Source organism: Nicotiana attenuata, chromosome 1 (genome assembly GCF_001879085.1).
Source record: "Nicotiana attenuata strain UT chromosome 1, NIATTr2, whole genome shotgun sequence".
NCBI classification, from domain to species: Eukaryota; Viridiplantae; Streptophyta; class Magnoliopsida; order Solanales; family Solanaceae; genus Nicotiana; species Nicotiana attenuata.
In genome coordinates, this window is record NC_031989.1 from 71,187,773 (window position 1) to 71,207,396 (window position 19,624).

The following is a 19,624-nucleotide window of genomic DNA, read 5'->3' on the forward strand; positions in this document are numbered from 1 at the left end:
GCGAGGGGTGTCTCGCGAACGCGAAGAGGAAAAAATGGGGGGCTGAGATTTGGCCTTCGCGAACGCGAAGTATGAGACGCGAACGCGAAGGAGGGGAACAGTGTGCTACGCGAACGCGAGAGTGCAATCGCGAACGCGTAGAAGGAGTTTGGGCCTGGAGTCAATTGGCCTACGCGAACGCGAGGCATGCTACGCGAACGCGAAGGGTCTGGGGAACTTGGCCTTCGCGAACTCGAGCGTGGTCTCGCGAACGGGAAGAAGAGCAGACCTGGGCAGAATGTTTAAAGACATTTCATCCGCGAACTACTTCATTTCTTTCACCATTTTGGGACATTTTGAGAGCTTTTGGACGGGGATTGAAGAGAGTTTCAACTGGGATTGATTGGAGGTAAGTTTTAGAGTTAAATACATGATTATATTGTGAAATCATCCTTGAAATTCATGAAAATATAGCCAAATTGTAAGAAATTAGGGCTTGAGATTGAAATTCTAAATTTGGGATTTGAGGGGCCATTTGTGGCCTGATTTGAGAGGTTTTGGTATGTATAGACTCGTGGCGAGATGAGGAATCCGGTGATGTTAATTTTCTGATTTTTCGAGAAGTGGGCCCGGGGCTCGGGTTTTGCAAATTTCGTGATTATCGATATTTTTCAAGTCTTTTCGATTGGGTTATATTCCCTTAGCCTATTGTGACGTATTCGTTGTGGTTTTGGTCAGATTCGACGCACGAGGAGGTTAATTCGAAAGGCAAGGGCATAGCAAGCTAGGACTTTGGCCAGCTTGAGATTAGTAATAAATATAAATGTTGTGTTGAGGGTTTGAAACCCCGAATTTGCACAATATAGTGCTATGTGAGGTGACTTGCAAGCCGGATAACAGGCGTGGGGTAGAGCACCGTCGGGGATTGTGACTTGGTCCGTCCCGCTTAACAAAATCACTACCTAATTGATTGTAGTTTTGTGGTATCCTTAAAAATGGATTAATTGTCATAATTGGGCTTCGTGCCAACTACTTGAATCCTTCAGGGATTATTTTACTGGTTTCTTACCATATTTCTAGATATTGAACTCAATCCTGGTATTTAACACTGTTTTGTAAACTCAGCCATTTTCTAAAAGTAGAAACTAAAGTAATATTTTTAAATGAAGTTTGGGCTGAATATTTTTATTTTATTGTGCCGAAAGGCTTATGTGATTTTGGACTGAGTATGGGATCGGACTGCACGCCGCAGTAGTATAATAATGATGTTGATATGAGGCCAAGGGCCTGATTGATGCCACGAGATGGCTTATTATTGCGCTTGGGCCGTAAGGGGCCCCTCCCGGAGTCTGCACACCCCCAGTGAGTGCCGTCGACGTTAAATAAATGGAGCGGGCTGCACGGCCGCAGCGGGGTACTGGAGAGTACCGGTTTATGTGTTGCATTGCATATTTTTGTTGTCATTTATTCTTTATCTGTTGTGGTATTATTATAATTGTCTTCGCTGTTTTACTGTATTTATAGCTTTACCTTGTGTTTATTTGGGATTTCTTATCCTCAGACTTTATTTATATTTATTACTTTCTGGGTTGGAAGTACTCACAATACTCCCTGCACCTTGTGTGCAGATCCAGGTACACCGCAGGGTGAGTGAGGATTTTGTTTAGCTGAGCAACAGTATCCGGGAGTATCGAGGTAGCTGCAGGGCGTTCGCAGCCTTGATCTCTCCCATCTATCTTTATCCCTTTATTCGCATTTTTCCTAGACAGACTTGTGATAGGCGAATATTCTGTATTAGAGGCTCATGTTCGTGACATCAGATTCTGTGGGCTGATTAGTATTTTTATTTTGGGGTTTCGAATGTTAGAGATTATTCCAGAAATTCCGCATTTAATTTGGTATTTTAATTGTGAATATTTATTTATCCTCTGTGATTAATCGATCAATGTTGTCTAAATTGTCGGGCTTGCCTAGCAGAGTGTTGGGCGCCATCACGACCGGGGTTGGGTCGTGACATAACTAATCACTAAAGGCTCGTAAGCTTTAAGCAGCTACGGTTTTTCAAACCAAAATCATAGAAAACAAAGGAAAATGCATGCTCACTGCTTTCTCTTGTGCCAGGAAATAGCAATTAATAATTTGTTCTAACTTAAGAGGACTGAGTGTTCATGTGTACACTAGCTAAAATTTAAAAAAAAATACTGCAAAAGTTAATTCTTACATACCTAGTCATCTAAGGGCTGACCATTATATGCCAAAGTGTAAAACCATTTTTTGTCTTCGACATGAAATACACCAAGATCATAAGCAGGATTGAGTTCACTAACATGTCTCGGGTAAATTTTATTCCTGGTAACATATATACACAAAAGAGTACAGTGATTTGATATAAAATAATGCTATAATTGACAATATATTAAAATATAAAACTGAAAAAAACTCAGAAGTTGGAAACATACTTCTTTCTGGACTTCCCTTCTTTGACCCACACAGCAAATACATTCAACAAAGAGCTGTTAACGCTAGTTCCGATTTTGCTTTGAAAAGGATGCTTAATAGCATAAATTTGCTTTTTTCCTTTCGCTGCAACAACACCAGTACTGGAACCTGAATCAAACACAGTAATGAACAGAGACTGCATGGCCTTTGCAGGACATCTCTTTCTTTTTTCCATTTGCGGCGATACTTCAGGAAGTAATTCACGATTGTACAGAACCATCTCCTCTGCCGCCTCATAAATACTTGCAGTCGTACAAATAGCACCAGTCCGAGATTCAGGAACCTTTTGTTTCTCAGATTCTTCCTCTGTCTCCCCTGCCGCCGCATCAACACTTGCAGTCGCACAAACAGCACTAGTCCGAGATTCAGGAACCTTTTGTTTCTCAGATTCTTCCTCTGTCTCCCCTGCCGCTGCATCAACACTTGCGGTCGCACAAACAGCATCAGTCCGGGATTCAGGAACCTTTTGTTTCTTAGATTCTTCCTCCGTCTCCCCTGCCACCGCATCTGCAATCTCACCAATAACGCCAGCATGTGCTACATCTGCTGTGAAATTTACTTTAGCAACAAACATGTCAACTTTCACACCAGAAGGTCCTTCCATAGCATTGACACCTAACTGATCTGCTACACTAGTATCTCTTTGAGAATGTGGAACATCTTTGCCTTCACTTCCACCGACCTATTTTTTTTAAAAAGAATCGAATTATCAAAAACAACAAAGAAAAGAAAAGGGGAAAGTGCAGAATGCACAACGAAACACACCTGACAACCATCCATTTGAACATCTTCATTGCCACCAAACTCCATATTGCTCACAAAATCATTATTGTCTTTACGACCACTGGTGTCTTCCTCTGGATGTGCACCATATTTGACTTCGCTTGCACCAAGCTATTTTTAAAAAACAGGATATAGTAAGTTAACTAAAAAATAAAAAGAAATGCGGAATGGAAAAGAAACACATACCTTGGAATTTATCAACTTAAAGAGCTCCTTGAATTTATCAGAACTATAATCCATGAAGGAATTTAACTGCTTATGGAGCTACAAGATGAAACAAATAAGAAAGATAATAGACTTTGAATATATAATTTGAAGAATACTTTCAAAAAAATATATAAAAAAGACCAATACATACTTTCTTCACATCAGCTTTCAACTTCTGCAACTCACGGTCATAATCAACAGGTTGGACACCTGGCGCGCTTTTTGGCGCCTTTTTTGGTGGGACAGGCTCCTTAATGTGTTTCGGGGGTGGCATGGCAAAATCATCGCTATCATCAATAGAAAGTTTTCCCCTTTTACGTGATGTCAAATATTTCTGATACTCATCGGTAACTTCAACAGGCAAAGTAAATCTCCTTAGCTCTTCAATTGTCGGAGAGATATTTTTAAACTACAAAGGTAACCAAAAGTGATTCAGTCCTAGATGTACCAAAGATGTATAAAAACTGTATGTTTGATATAAATGAATTACAGTGTGTTATAAATGTATATCCCATCAAGACATAAAAGATGGTACCTTATTCCCAGTGCTGTTGAAGAAACCAGTAGAGAAGTCCTCACGCGTTGGCCTGTCTGTCATTTCCCAATTCAATATGTGTGGTGTATGATATCCAACGCGAATAGCAAACTTTTGATCAACTACAGTGCAACATTCATAGAACCACACTTGTAGTGCAAGAGGAAATCCACCAATCCTATAAAACTCAGACTTTCCCTTCAACCTGTCCCTCACCGACTTCATTAAAGCTCGAAATGCAATCTTACCCCTTGGAAGCGACACATACTCACCACTCTCGACAAGATGAAAATCACGTTTACTTATAAATGTCTTCTGAGCCTGAGTGGATATTAGAAATGCGTTTATGAAATAAATGATTGCAATCTTAACTGCGTCTTCATCAGACTGCCATTTCTTCTTCTCAAAACAATCAATAAGTGACTTCTTTGACACCACTTCAAAACCAGAAAAATAAGTATCCACCAACCTATTGGGTCCACTGAATTTACCCTCAACATGTTCATTACCACAACAGGTTAAACCACTTACAATACCAAATTCTCGAAGACCAAAACGTAAAACACATCTGTCATTCAATTTCACATAAAATTGATCACACTTATCTTAAACCAACTCCCTAAACATTAAAGAACGAATAAGTTGTGCCTGGATAGCAACTCGAGGTAAATCAAGGAAATAGCCAAAACAACTTTCCCTAAACATCCGAAGCTGGACATTAGTCAACATTGACTGTAAAACCGATACAATATCCACATTAGTGTATGATGACCAATGAGTAACAGGAAACGGCTCACCAACTGGAATATAGAGCTTCCAAGGCTACAAATACATGACACGAATTAAAAACAAACAAATACAAACTAAATCCAAATTTTAAAAGAAGAGTCAACAATAGAAAAAAGTATAACTGAAATTGTATATACCTTACAAACTTTGACAGGATATTTAACTTTTTTTGCCTTCTGAACCTTATTTTTTTTTTTTTGGTTTGACACCCAAATTCACTTCGTCGTCCACGACACGTTTTCTCTTACCTTGATCAGCATCCATTATAACCTCTTGCTCTTCTTTTTCTCAGATTTTCCAACAATATCCTTCGAGATTCTAACACATTAACACTGTCGGAACGATTTTGTCTTCGCATAGTTTGTTCATCAATCAATTTGTCAACTAAAATCGGGGTTGAATGAGGAGATAAACTCATCGACCTAGTTTCTCTTCTCATGTTGCTCGATTTCTCAATTGAAACCGACTTTGAATAAGGTGATGAACTCATCGAACGAGTTTGTCTTCTCATATTGCTCTGTTTCAAAATTGAAACTAGGTTCAATGACAAAATTTAAAAAAAAATATACGAACAAAAGGTTACAGAAATTTGTGAAGAAATTAATACAAAAACTCGACCAAAATTTACAAAATCAGTCGCAAAAGCCTAATGAAAAGCAACATCCATTCTACAAAAACACATGCAATCAGAAAAAATATACAAAATAAGAGGTTTTCTACTCCAAATTACCTGGAATCAGACGAAAATAACCGAAATGTATCTTGTTTTGTCGTCAATTTTAGCAATTTTGGTTGAATTTTGGAAAAAAATCGCAGAGAAAGAGAGAGAGAGAGAGAGAGAGAGAGAGAGAGAGAGAGAGAGAGAGAGAGAGAGAGAGAGAGAGAGGGAGGGAGAGGGAGAGAGTGAGAGATATAGAGAAAGAGAGAGAAAACTCGGTTTTCTATACGAAAAATAACGGATACAAAAAAAACTGACATTAATTGAAGCTATTTGGGCCAAAAATGACATTTGGGCCTTTTTTAGTAGATATTTTATTTTGGGCTATTTTTTGTTAGGAATGTTTGTAGAGTGACATAGCTGGTAATTTCCCAAAAGAATTTTAATGCTAGCGCAGAGTAGTAATAGGGGCTTTCACTCTTCTCTTTGAGGTCCAATTAGAACTGTCTTTTGGGCCATGGCCCACTGATATAGAAATCACTGTCTCCAAATGGGTCAAATCACATTAAGGGAGAAATTGATTTAGTGGGTATGACTCATATAAGCTTATGTGGTATTTATTTTTGGTTTTTTCTCATTAAATTTTATGCCATGTCATATTTATGGTAGAGTTGAGCCAAAATGACTTTTAAGTAACAATGACAAAATGTAGTTACTTTTAAGTGACAAAAAATAGTTAAAGTGACTTTAGTTTAATTAAAAGATAGTTGAATGACCATCAGTAAAATTAACCTATATAACCTTTGGTGATACTATGTGTCAAATTTGTCAGTCTAAATTTGAACAAACTGAGCATGTACGAGTGCTCCCGTGCCATCACGTGTTTCATCACGAATGTGTAACAACTTGGATGGCTCGAGAGCTTACTTCTCCAATTTGTTGCCGCGATTGCAGTCGTATTGTAGTTCAATAGTTTAAATTTTGACAAATTTGTCTTGTAATAGTTATTAGATAATCCTTTACCTTATTGTTATATGCTGTTGTACTTGAACACTATAATGAATATTATAGTCAAAGTGGTGTTGTACAAAAAATTAGGCATGATTAATTTCGAGGCAACTTAGTGGAATTTGGTGAAGTAAAGCAAAACTTTAACAAGAGACCTCAAATATATTTAGCAAAATTAGCGTCAGCATGTGTTGGACGTGCACTTTGTGCGTCACATGTGCATCCAGTATCAATTATTAAAAGAAAAGTAAAATCACATGTAAAATGTAAAAAGTTGTGTGTGGGATATAAAACAAAATAAAAATAAAAAATTGCAAGTTCAAAATATAAAAGGCGATCATCCTGTTTTAGCAACTATGTGCTACAAATTCCATGTCCTAAAAATATATGTACACTATAATACTTGCATTATTAGAAAAACTCATCACCTTCCAATATTTACACATATATTATTTCAATATTTTAACAGAAGTTTCTTCGATTTGTAACTCATTGTCTTCTTTTATTTATGTAGATAGTTTCTTCTTTCCTTTCCTTTATTCCTCCGGTCACCTCAAAAGGAGGATTTGACCTCACTAGATTCCATTTAATTAGTAAAATTATGCTGGGAGTGCTTACAGTATACTGCATATTACATCTTATATCGTTGGGCAATTTGTTACTGTATTAGACACTATGCTGCTATTGGAGCTCGAAGCATCGTCCCTAGAGTGTGGTTGGGTCATTCCCTCCGCCTTTACTACTTGCATTAAGTGACGTAAGTTTAGGGTTTAGGGTCAAACTTATGTCATGTCAAATTTCTAGGCCCCATTTGGCCATGAGTTTTCCCAAAATAAATTTGGGATTTATTTTCAAAACTCATGTTTGGCCATAAATTTTGCTCATATTTTGGCCAAATCCTAAATCCCAAATTTCAAATCCCAAAATTAGCTATTGAGCTGATTTTGGGCCAAAATTCCAAAACTTGGAAATTATATACATATTTTTTCAAAATAAAGTTGGAAAATATGTTTTGAAAACGTATGTCCAAACACATTTTCATCTTCAAACCAAACTTCACCCAAATTAAATTTTTCAAAATAAATTTGGGATCTATGGCCATACACTAGCTAATAAAATTTTTTTAGGATTTGAGTCAGAATAATTTTTAGGTGCTAATAGATTTTATTTATTATTAAGTGATAAAAGATAAATAAGTGTTATTTGGTGAAATTGAGAACTAGTTGGGTGAGTGCAATTTATAACCTGAGAGAAAATCGGGTGATAGAAAACTTTGATATTTTTGTATTTACTTGACAAATGGGACCCAATAGATTTTTTTGCTGTAAACAAATTTACTCTATTAATTGACTAACAGAAATTACCTAAAGGGATGATTATGCAGCATTCATAATCCAACTTTGAAAAAACAAAATATCCAGTAACACTATGAAATTAGCTCATCAGCTTTCGTATGTGTTACGATCCGAATTTCCTACCGCCGGAATCGTGATGGCGTCTAATATTGTATCTGCTAGGCAAGCCAACGTTACTGATTATTCTACCTTTTTCCTTTATCTTTTAACAATTTATCAGTTAATATAAATCAGCGGAAGCAAAATGCGGAAGAACAGAATTTAACAATTTAACTTAATACAATTACGAAATCCATAATAAAACTCCACCCAGAACTGGTGTCACAATTTCCGGACTGCCTACGAATACTACAAATAGTGGTCTGAATAAAGAAATACAATTCTATCTCAGAAATAGATAAAACAGAAGAGAAAAACGATAGAAGGGGAAGCCAAGGCCTGCGGACGCCTGCAGGACTACCTCGGGTCTCCACTGGACTGAAGGCAGCAACCTCGAACTACGGTCCGTATGGTCCAATATCGGGATCTGCAAAAAAGCGCAGAGTGTAGCATCAGTACAACCGACCCCATGTACTGGTAAGTGCCGAGCCTAACCTCGACGAACTAGTGACGAGGCTAAGACAGACCAACATAATAAACATGTGCGGTTAGACTAAACAGAAATTTACGGGAAGGGGCAACATGCTATGGGGGATACCGGAATAAGGAAACACAGAAATAACGGAAACGAAACAATTAAGGCACTTGAACCGATAATAGCAAATAATTACAGTAACAGAAAAAAATAAATGCACGGCATCACCATTCGTGCTTTTACTCTCAATCCTCACCATGCAATAAATAATAAAACTGTGCACGGCATCACCCTTCGTGATTTATCACTCTTCCTCACCATATGAATAACAGGAATGTGCACGACATCACCCTTCGTGCTTTATGTCCTTCCTCACCAAATGCATCAATATAAATGTAAATGTGCACGGCATCACCCTTCCTGCTTTACCACTCTTTCCTCAGCATATGCATAAGTATGAATGTGCACGGCATCACCCTTCGTGCTTTATTACTCTTTCCTCACCCAAACAGTAGAAACAATAACATCCCGGCAAGGAAATCAACAATAGAAACAAATACATCCCGGTAAGGGAATCAGTTATAACCAATCTCGTTCCAACAGTTAACTTCACAAAATGAATCTCAACTTGAGCCAATACTCAACAATGGTCAAATACCAAGAAAGTATCATAAGTCTTGTTCAACATGGATAATCATCAATTCAAGCTTAGATAGTACATAATAAGAATCACAACAGTCACATTATAAGACTCACAGGCATGCTCGACACCAACGTATAGATACCCGTCACCACATCTATGCGTCGTACACAACACTAACACGTAGCAAATAAGACACAACGCCTATTCCCTCAAGCTAAGCTTAGGCCAAACACTTACCTCGATTCCACGACCACAAATCAAGCCTCAAATATCGCTTTCCCTCTAGATTTCACCTCCAATTCACTTGTATCTAGTCATAATTAGCTTAATAACATCAACGAATGCTAAAGAACTCAAACCCAATGCTTAATTATGGTTTTCCCAACATTTTCCCCAAAAAGTAAAAAATCGACCCCGGGCCCGCTTGGTCAAAACCCGAAGTTCGGACCAAAACCCGATTACCTATTCACCCTCGAGCCCGGATATGCAACTGGTTTTGGAATCCGACCTCAATTTGAGGTCTAGATCCCCAAATTTCACCCAAAAACACCCAATTTCCCACGAAAATCCCTAGATTTTGTGATGAAATCTTGTAAAAAGATGAAGCAGATTGAAAGAAATGAGTTAGAAATTGTTTACCTATGATTTGGGGAAGAACTTTTCTTTGAAAAATCGCCTACGGGAGCTTAGGGTTTGAAAATTTGAAAGAATGAGTTGAAATCCCGTCTAAGTTATGATTTACACAGTCGCAGATATTGCATATGTGATAATAGGTTCGCAAATGCGACCAAAGCATCGCAAATGCGAAGCTTGGCCTGGGCTGCTGACTTCGCAAATGCGAACTATTGTTCGCAAATGCGGTGACTGCTGGAGTCGCAATTACGACATTGAACTTCGCAAATGCGAAGGTCCCCCTCCCTGCCCGCTGATCGCAATTGCAATGAATCTTCGCAAATGCGGTGCTCGCATTTGCGAGCCAGACTTCGGAATTGCAAAGTCTGCAGACCTACAATACAACAGCTAATTCTTTCAATCTCAAAACACTCCGTGGCCTATCCAAAACTCACCCGAGCCCTTGGGGCTCTAAACCAAACATGCACACAAGTCTAAAAACATCATACGGACATGATCGTGCGATCAAATCGCCCAAATAACATCTTAAACAACGAATTTAGCATCAAACTCAATGAAATTCTCAAGAACACCTAAAGTTACCATTTTCACAACCGAGGGTCCGAACCACGCTGTATGAATTCCGTTTCTTATCAAATTTTACAAACACAACATAGATACCATATTAAACTTGTACCGGGCTCCGGAACCAAAATACGGAACGATACCATCAAATTCAAACATTATTCCATTTCTGAACTCCTTATATTTTTCAGTTAAATAATTTTCTTCAAAAATTTATTATCGGGCTAGGGACCTCGGAATTCAATTCCGGGCATACGCCCAAGTCCCATATTTTCCTACGGACCCTCCGGGACTGTCAAATTACGGGTCCGGATCCGTTTACCCAAAATGTTGACCGAAGTCAACTTAATTCAATTTTATAGGCAAAAATTAGCATTATTTTTCAAATTTTCACATATAGGCTTTCCGAAAATGCGCCCGGACTGCGCACGCTAATCGGGGAGAAAGGAAATGAGGTCTTGATGGCCTCAAAACCCCGGATTGGGTTCTAAAATACGAGATGACCTTTTGGGTCATCACATTCTCCACCTCTAAAACAACCGTTCGTCCTCGAACGGACATAGAAAAGTACTTGAGTCGGTGAAAAAATGGGGATATCAGCTCCGCATATAAGATTCAGACTCCCAAGTAGCTGCCTAGACAGGCTGACCTCTCCACTGAACACGAAGCGAAGGGTAACTCTTCGATCTCAACTGACGAACCTGCCGGTCTAGAATAGCTACCGTCTCCTCCTCATAGGTCAAGTCCTTGTCCAACTGGACAGTGCTGAAGTCTGACATGTGGGATGGATCGGCGTGATACTTCCAAAGCATGGACACATGAAACACTGGATGCACAGCTGATAAATCCGGCGGCAATGCAAGTCTGTAAGCCACCTCTCCCACTTGATCAAGGATCTCAAAAGGTCCGGTGAATCTAGGGCTTAGCTTGCCCTTCTTCCCAAATCTCATCACGCCCTTCATGGGCGACACCCGAAGAACACTCGCTCCCCGACCATGAATGCCACATCATGAACCTTAGGGTCGGCATAACTCTTCTGCCTGGACTGAGCTGTACGAAGCCTATCCTGAATGATCTTGACCTTGTCCAAGGCATCCTGTACCAAATTCGTACCCAACAACCGAGCCCCTCCCGGCTCTAACCACCCAACCGACGACCGACACCGCCTACCATATAATGCCTCATAGGGAGCCATCTAGATGCTCGAATGGTAACTGTTGTTGTAGGCAAACTCTGCTAATGGCAAGAACCGATCCCAAGAACCTCCAAAGTCAATAACACATGCCCGGAGAATATCCTCCAAAATCTAAATAGTACGCTCGGACTGTCCGTCCATCTGAGGATAAAATGTTGTGCTCAACTCGACCCGCGTACCCAACTCACACTGCACTGCCATCCAAAAATGCAAGGTAAACTGCGTACCTCGATCAGATATGATAGACATGGGCGCACCATGAAGACGAACGATCTCACGGATATAAATCTCTGCCAACTGCTCAGAAGAATAGGAAACTGCCACAGGAATGAAATGCGCTGACTTGGTCAGCCTATCAACAATAACCCATACCGCATCGAACTTCCTCTGAGTCCCTGGGAGTCCAACAACGAAGTCCATAGTGATACGCTCCCACTTCCACTTAGGAATCTCAATCCTTGATGCTCGTACTTTACCTGCTGACAGTTCAAACACCGAGCTACATATGCAACAATATCCTTCTTCATCCTCCTCCACTAATAATGCTGTCGCAAGTCCTGATACATCTTAGCGGCGCCCGGATGAATAGAATACCGGGAACTATGGGCCTCCTCTAGAATCAACTCACGAAGTCCATCTACATTAGGCACACAAACTCAACCCTACATCCTCAAAACTCCGTCATCTCCAACTGTAACCTGCTTGGCACCACCGTGTCGCACTGTGTCCCTAAGGACAAGCAAATGAGGGTAATTATACTGTCGATCCCTGATACACTCAATTAATGAAGACCGAGCGACTGTGCAAGCTAGAACACGACTGGGCTCAGAAATATCCAATCTCACGAACTGATTGGCTAAAGCCTGAACATCCAAAGCAAGCGGTCTCTCACCGACTGGAATATACGCAAGGCTGCCCAAACTGGCTTACTTCCTACTCAAGGCATCGGCCACTATATTGGCCTTCCCCGGATGATACAAGATACTGATATCATAGTCTTTCAATAGCTCCAACCACCTTCTCTGCCTCAAATTGAGCTCCTTTTGCCTGAACAAATACTGCAAACTCTTGTGATCTGTGAACACCTCACATGACACGCCATATAAATAATGCCTCTAAATCTTTAGCGCGTGAACAATGGCTGCTAGCTCTAAATCATGAACTGGATAATTCTTCTCGTGAATCTTCAACTGTCGCGAAACATATGCAATAACCTTGCCATTCTACATCAACACCGCACCAAGTCCAATATGAGATGCGTCACAATAAACTGTATATGGCCATGAACCGGTGGGCAATACCAACACCGGCGCCGTAGTCAGAGTTTTCTTGAGCTTCTGAAAGCTCACCTCACACTCATCCGACCACCTGAAATGGGCACCCTTCTTGGTCAACCTGGTCATCGGGGCTACTATAGATGAAAACCCCTCCACAAACAGGTGGTAATAACCCGCCAAACCCAAGAAACTTTGGATCTCTGTAGCTGATATGGGTCTAGGCCAGTCCTTTACTGCCGCAATCTTCTTAGGATCCACCTGAATACCTTCTGCTGATACAACGTGACCCACGAATGCTACTGAACTCAACCAAAACTCATATTAGGAAAACTTTGCGTACAACTGACTGTCTCTCAGAGTTTGAAGAAAGAATGACTAGAAGATGCTACTCGTTCTGCTCTCGGCTACGGGAGTAGATCAAAATATTATCAATGAAAACAATCACAAAAGAATCCAGATAAGGCTTGAACACCCGGTTCATCGAATCCATAAAAGCTGCTAGGGCATTTGTCAACCCAAATGACATCACTAAGAACTCATAATGCCCGTACCGAGTGCGGAAAGCTGTCTTAAGGACATCATATGCCCTAATCCTCAACTGATGGTAGCTAGACCTCAAATCAATCTTCGAAAATACCTTGGCACCATGAAGCTGATCAAACAAATCATTAATCCTCGGCAGTGGATACTTGTTCTTGATGGTGACTTTGTTCAACTACCGATAATCTATGCACATCCTCATCAATCCATCCTTCTTCTTAACAAACAACACCGACACACCCTAAGGCGAGACACTAGGCCCAATAAAGCCTTTATCAAGCAAGTCTTGCAACTGTTCCTTCAATTCCTTCAACTCGGGCGGGGCCATACGATATGGCGGAATAGAAATGGGCTAAGTGCCGGAGCCAAATCAATGCAAAACTCAATATCCCTATCGGGTGGCATACTCGGAAGGTCTGCAGGAAATACCTCTGGAAACTCACGAACAACGGGCACAGAATCCATAGAAGAAACCTCAGCACTAGAATCATGAACATACGCCAAATAAGCCAAACATCCCTAATCAACCATATGCCGAGCCTTCATATATGAGATAACCCTGCTGGTAGAATGACCAGGAGTCCCTCTCCACTCCAAACGAGGCAACCCCGACAATGCTAAGGTCACGGTCTTAGCATGACAGTCCACTATACCATGATAAGGGGATAACCAATCCATCCCCAAAATGACATCGAAATCCACCATGTCGAGAAGTAGGAGATCTATGCTAGTCTCAAGAACCCCAATAACCACCACACACAAACAATAAACACGATCTACCACAATAGAATCACCCACCGGTGTAGACACATATGCAGGAGCACTCAAAGAATCACGAGGCACAACCAGATAAGGGGCAAAATAAGATGACACATAGGAATATGTGGACCCTGGATAAAATATAACTGAAGCATCTCTATTGCAAACTGAAACCGTACCTGTGATAACCGCATCGGAGGACTCAGCCTCAGGTCTGGCTGGAATAGCATAACATCGGGGCTGGGCCCTACCACTCTGAACTACATCCCTAGGACGGCCTCCTGTTGTCTGGCCTCCACCTCTAGCTGCCTGACCTCCACCTCTAACGGCCTGACCTCCACCTCTAACACCTCGACCCCTACCTCTAGCTGGCTGAGTGGGCGGTGGAACACCCGGTGTTGGAACCATGGCACGAGAACCCTGGTGCTGAGAACTGCTCGAGGCTCGAGGGCAAACTTAAGCAATGTGCCTCGTGTCGCCACAAGTATAACAAGACTTCGGCAGCTGAGACTGCTGACCCTGACGGCCCGAGTAACCACCCTGAAAACTTTGGAGCGGAGGTGCACTAATAGGAACTGGTGGTGCACTATAGGGATACTAATCAGAATACTGCATATGAGAACCACGGCCACCTGGAGCAGCGTGAGAAGCCTGAAGTGCTGAATGAAACGACTTGGGAGGATGGCCCCTACCAAAAGAATCTCTGCCTCCAGACGAGGCACCGTTGAATCAGCTAGAATGACGAGGCCTCTTGTCAGACCCCTGACCGCTCCCCTAAGCTAGAACCTTCTCAACCCCCTGGCCACATTGGCCGTATCCTGGAAAGAAATCTCGCTCCCTGTCTCCTTAGCCATCTGCAATCTAATAGGCTGAGCGAGTCAATAAACCTCCTCACCCTCTCTCTACCGGTGAGGAGTATAAGAATAGCATAGCGAGCCAAATCAATAAACCTCATCTCGTGCTGGGTGACAGTCATAGAACCCTGCTGAAGACGCTTAAACCGCCTGCGGTACTCCTCTCTCTGAGTGACGAGAAGGAACTTCTCGAGAAATAGCTGCACGAACTGGTCCCAAGTGAGAGACGGTGACCCAGCTGGTCTGGCCAAACAATAATCTCTCCACCATTTCTTGGCGAAACCTGACTGACGAAAAGCAGCAAAGTCGACCCCATTGGTCTCCACTATCCCCATGTTCCGAAGAACCTCATGACAGCGGTCCAAATAATCCTGGGGATCCTCTGAAGATGTACCGCCATAGGTAGTAGTGAAGAGCTTGGTGAACCTGTCCAGTCTCCACAAAGCATCTGAAGACATAGCTGACCCATCACCGGTTTGAGCTACAACACCCAGTGGAACTACCCCAACTGGCTGAGCTGCTAGAGTCTGAAACTGGGGAACCATCTGCTCCGGAGTGCGAGTAGAGGGAGTTTGTGCTCCTCCCCCAGAGTGAGAGACGGCTGGTGCTACAGGAAGTATGCCTGCCTGAGTGACACTCTCTATAAGTCCCACTAGACGGACCGGAGCATCCTGGAGTACCGGGGTAGTGATGAACCCCTCTGGGACCTGAGCTGGGCACGCTGGAACTGTCTGGGCCAGAACCTGCCTCGGCCTCTAGCACGGCCTCGGCCTCGTCCTCTGCCCCTCGTAGGAGCTGCCGCTGGGGGCTTGGGCTACTGATCAACTGATGAAGTGGTACGTGTTCTCGCCATCTGCGAAAGAACAAAGTAGAAGTTCAATTAGCATTGAGAAATCAACCGCACGACAGAGATGAATAGAAGTGAAACTGTTCCTAACTCTGTAGCCTCTAGGGGATAAGCACGAACATCTCCGTACCGATCCCTCAGACTCTATTAAGCTTGTCCGTGAATTGTGAGACCTAAGCAACCTAGGGCTCTGATACCAACTTGTCACGACCCGAATTTCCCACCGCCGGGACCCTGATGGCGCCTAACATTGTACCCGCTAGGCAAGACAACGTTACTGATTATTCTACCTTTTCCTTAATCTTTTAATAATTTACAAGTTAATATAAGAAAATCAGCGAGAGGAAAATGCGGAAGAAAAGAATTAAACAATTTAACTAAATACAATTACGATATCCATAATAAAACTCCACCCAGAACTGGTGTCACAATATCATGGACTGTCTACGAATACTACAAATAGTGGTCTGAAAAAAGAAAATACAAATNAAGGAAACACAGAAATAATGGAAACGAAACAATTAAGGCACCTGAACCGATAACAGGAAATAATCAGTGTAACAGAAAAAAATAAAAATGCACGACATCATCCGTCGTGCTTTTACTCTCAATCCTCACCATGCAATCAATAATGAAACTATGCACGACATCACCCTTTGTGCTTTATCACTCTTCCTCACCATATGAATAACAGGAATGTGCACGACATCATCATTTGTGCTTTATCTCTCTTCCTCACAAAATGCATCAATATATACGTAAATATGCACGGCATCACCCTTCGTGCTTTACCACTCTTTCCTCACCATATGCATAAGTATGAATGTGTACGGCATCACCCTTCGTGCTTTATCACTATTTCCTCACCCAAACAGCAGAAACAATAACATCCCGGCAAAGGAATCAACTATAAGCAATCTCGTTCTAACAGTTAACTTCACAAAATGAATCTCAACTTGAGCCAATACTCAACAATGGTCAAATACCAAGAAAGTATCATAAGTCTTGTTCAACATGGATAATCATCAATTTAAGCATAGATAGTACATAATAAGAATCACAACAGTCACAGTATAAGACTCACGGGCATGCTCGACACCAACGTATATATACCCATCACCACAGCTATGCGTCGTACACAACACTAATACGTAGCAAATAAGACACAACACCTATTCCCTCAAGCTAAGGTTAGGCCAAACTCTTACCTCGATTCGACGGCCACAAATCAAGCCTCAAATATCGCTTTCCCTCTAGATTTCACCTCCAATTCACTTGTAGCTAGTCATAGCTAGCTTAATAACATGAATGAATACTAAAGAATTCAAACCCAATGCTTAATTATATTTTTCCCAACATTTTTCCCTAAAAGTCAAAAATCGATCCCGGGTCCGCTTGGTCAAAAACTAAAGTTCGGACCAAAACCCGATTATCCATTCACCCCCGAGCACAGATATGCAATTAGTTTCGGAATCCAACCTCAATTTGAGGTCTAAATTCCCAAATTTCACCCAAAAATATCCAATTTCCCATGAAAATCCCTAGATTTTGTGATGAAATCTTGTAAAAAGATGAAGTAGATTGAAAGAAATGAGTTAGAAATTATTTACCTATGATTTGGGGAAGAAATTTTCTTTGGAAAATAGCCTGTGGGAGCTCAGGGTTTGAAAATTTGAAAGAATAAGTTGAAATCCCGTCTAAGTTATGATTTACACAGTCGCAGATATCGCATTTTCGATAACAGGTTCGCAAATGCGAATTCGCAAATGCGACCAAAGCATCGCAAATGCGAAGCTTGGCCTGGGCTGCTGACTTCGCAAATGCGAACTATTGTTCGCAAATGCGGTGACTGCTGGAGTCTCAATTACGACATTGAACTTCGCAAATGCGAAGGTCCCCCTTCTTCCCTTTGATCGCAATTGTGATGAATCTTCGCAAATGCGGTGCTCGCATTTGCGAGCCCGACTTCGCAATTGGGAAGTCTGCAGAGCTGCAACACAAGAGCTAATTCTTTAAGTCTCAAAACACTCCGTGGCCTATCCAAAACTTACCCGAGCCCTCAGGGCTCAAAACCAAGCATGCACACAAGTCTAAAAATATCATACGGACTTTCTCATGCGATCAAATCGCCCAAATAACATCTTAAATAACGAATTTAGCATCGAAATCAATGAAATTCTCAAGAACACCTAAAGTTACCATTTTCACAACCGAGGGTCCGAACCACGCCATATGAATTCCGTTTCTTACAAAATTTTACAGACACAACTTAAATACCATATTAAACCTGTACCGGGCTTCGGAATAAAAATACGGGCCCGATACCATCAAATTCAAACATTATTCCATTTCTGAACTCCTTATATTTTTCAAATAAATAGTTTTCTTCAAAAATTCATTATCGGGCTAGAGACCTCAGAATTCAATTCTGGGCATACGCCCAAGTCCCATATTTTCGTACGGACCCTCCCGGACCGTCAAATCACAAGTCCGGGTCCGTTTAACCAAAATGTTGACCGAAATGAACTTAATTCAATTTTAAAGGCAAAAATTAGCATTATTTTTCAAATTTTCACATATAGGCTTTCCGGAATCGCGTCCGGACTGTGCACGCAAATCGAGGAGAAAGGAAATGAGGTCTTAAAGGCCTCAAAACCCCGGATTGAGTTCTAAAACACGAGATGATCTTTTAGGTCATCATAGTATATGTTTATATATTATCTTTAAGTCCTAACTTTCTTCCTTCCTTTTTTTTTTCTGGAGATAGTTTCTTGCCACCTTTTCCTTTATTCGTCCTGTTACCTCAAAAGGATTATTTGATGCATTATGTTCCACCCAGGTGTACTTACAATCATGTTGGGAGTAATCACAGGTTTCAGCCTATTACTTCTTTGGGCTATATGCTACCGCATTAGACACTTTTGCCACTTTTAGAGCTTGACACATCGTCCCAGAGTGATTGGGTCATTTCCCAAACTTCAGTACTTGGCATCAAGTGACATATTTTGGGGATGGGGAATGCCGAATTTGATTGACTGATTTTGAAGAAAATGAATATCTACGAGTCTTACCTTGTAATCACGTGTATCATCAAGAATGTCTATTAGCATGGATGGTTGAGTTGTGCCGATTGTTGCTGGTAATACAACGACATTGTGTCTTAGTAGCTACTTATTAAATTTTTACTCTTCTTACTTCCTCGGGTGATACGATACTGTATCAAATTATTTGCAAAGGCGGCTCAATGGAATTGGTGGTGTAAGTCAACCCTTAATAAATTTTTAAGTATATTTGATAAAATTAGCTTCTACGTGCATCGCACGTGCATCTTACAGTACTCGGGCATCAGATGACATAATTAAATTTTGGTCATTTTAAATGCTACATTTGCTTGAGAGGTTTTGAGGAAAATGAAATTATGCCTGAAAATCTTGCCCTGTAATGTCACGACCCAAACTGGAGGGTCATGACTAGCACCCGAGCCATACTTGCCGAGCACCAACGTACATTTTATCTAACCTTCCTTATTATCCTTAAGGACCGACGAGATCAATATAAATGGTAGATATGGATCATGAACAACCAACAATGAAATATAATGGCATGAACATACTTTACATGGGATAACCAGACAGTCAGGAAACTATATATAAGGTACGAGCTACCACGCTGCCATGAAAGACTATACAACAAAAATTAGCCGACAAGGCATACCAAACTATACATGAGTCGACACCTGTCTATGAGCCTCTAAAGGAACATAAGTGCTGCAACATAGCTAGAATAGGGCCCCGACATACCCATAATGTCTATAACAAAAATGCATACCAAGACCATGGCAAGTCCGGATAAGGGATCTCGCCAATAACCGCTGAACTGGGCAGCCTACTATGGTGGGGGAGCTGCGTCTACCCGTCTATCAGGA

At 41.3% G+C, this 19,624-nt stretch overlaps 1 protein-coding gene across 1 annotated transcript in view; it reads right to left on the reverse strand.

Moving 5' to 3' along the window:
- Nucleotides 1–5,056, reverse strand: part of LOC109237222 — a 13,131-nt gene extending 8,075 nt beyond the window's left edge. Inside the window, exons 1-8 of the mRNA XM_019403500.1 lie at nt 5,012–5,056; nt 4,707–4,825; nt 4,004–4,571; nt 3,620–3,877; nt 3,448–3,525; nt 3,244–3,372; nt 2,439–3,160; nt 2,248–2,328 (exon numbers count right to left, since the gene is read on the reverse strand). Coding sequence (XP_019259045.1) covers nt 2,248–2,328; nt 2,439–3,160; nt 3,244–3,372; nt 3,448–3,525; nt 3,620–3,877; nt 4,004–4,571; nt 4,707–4,825; nt 5,012–5,056 — 2,000 coding nt within the window. The remainder of the gene's footprint in view (nt 1–2,247; nt 2,329–2,438; nt 3,161–3,243; nt 3,373–3,447; nt 3,526–3,619; nt 3,878–4,003; nt 4,572–4,706; nt 4,826–5,011) is intronic.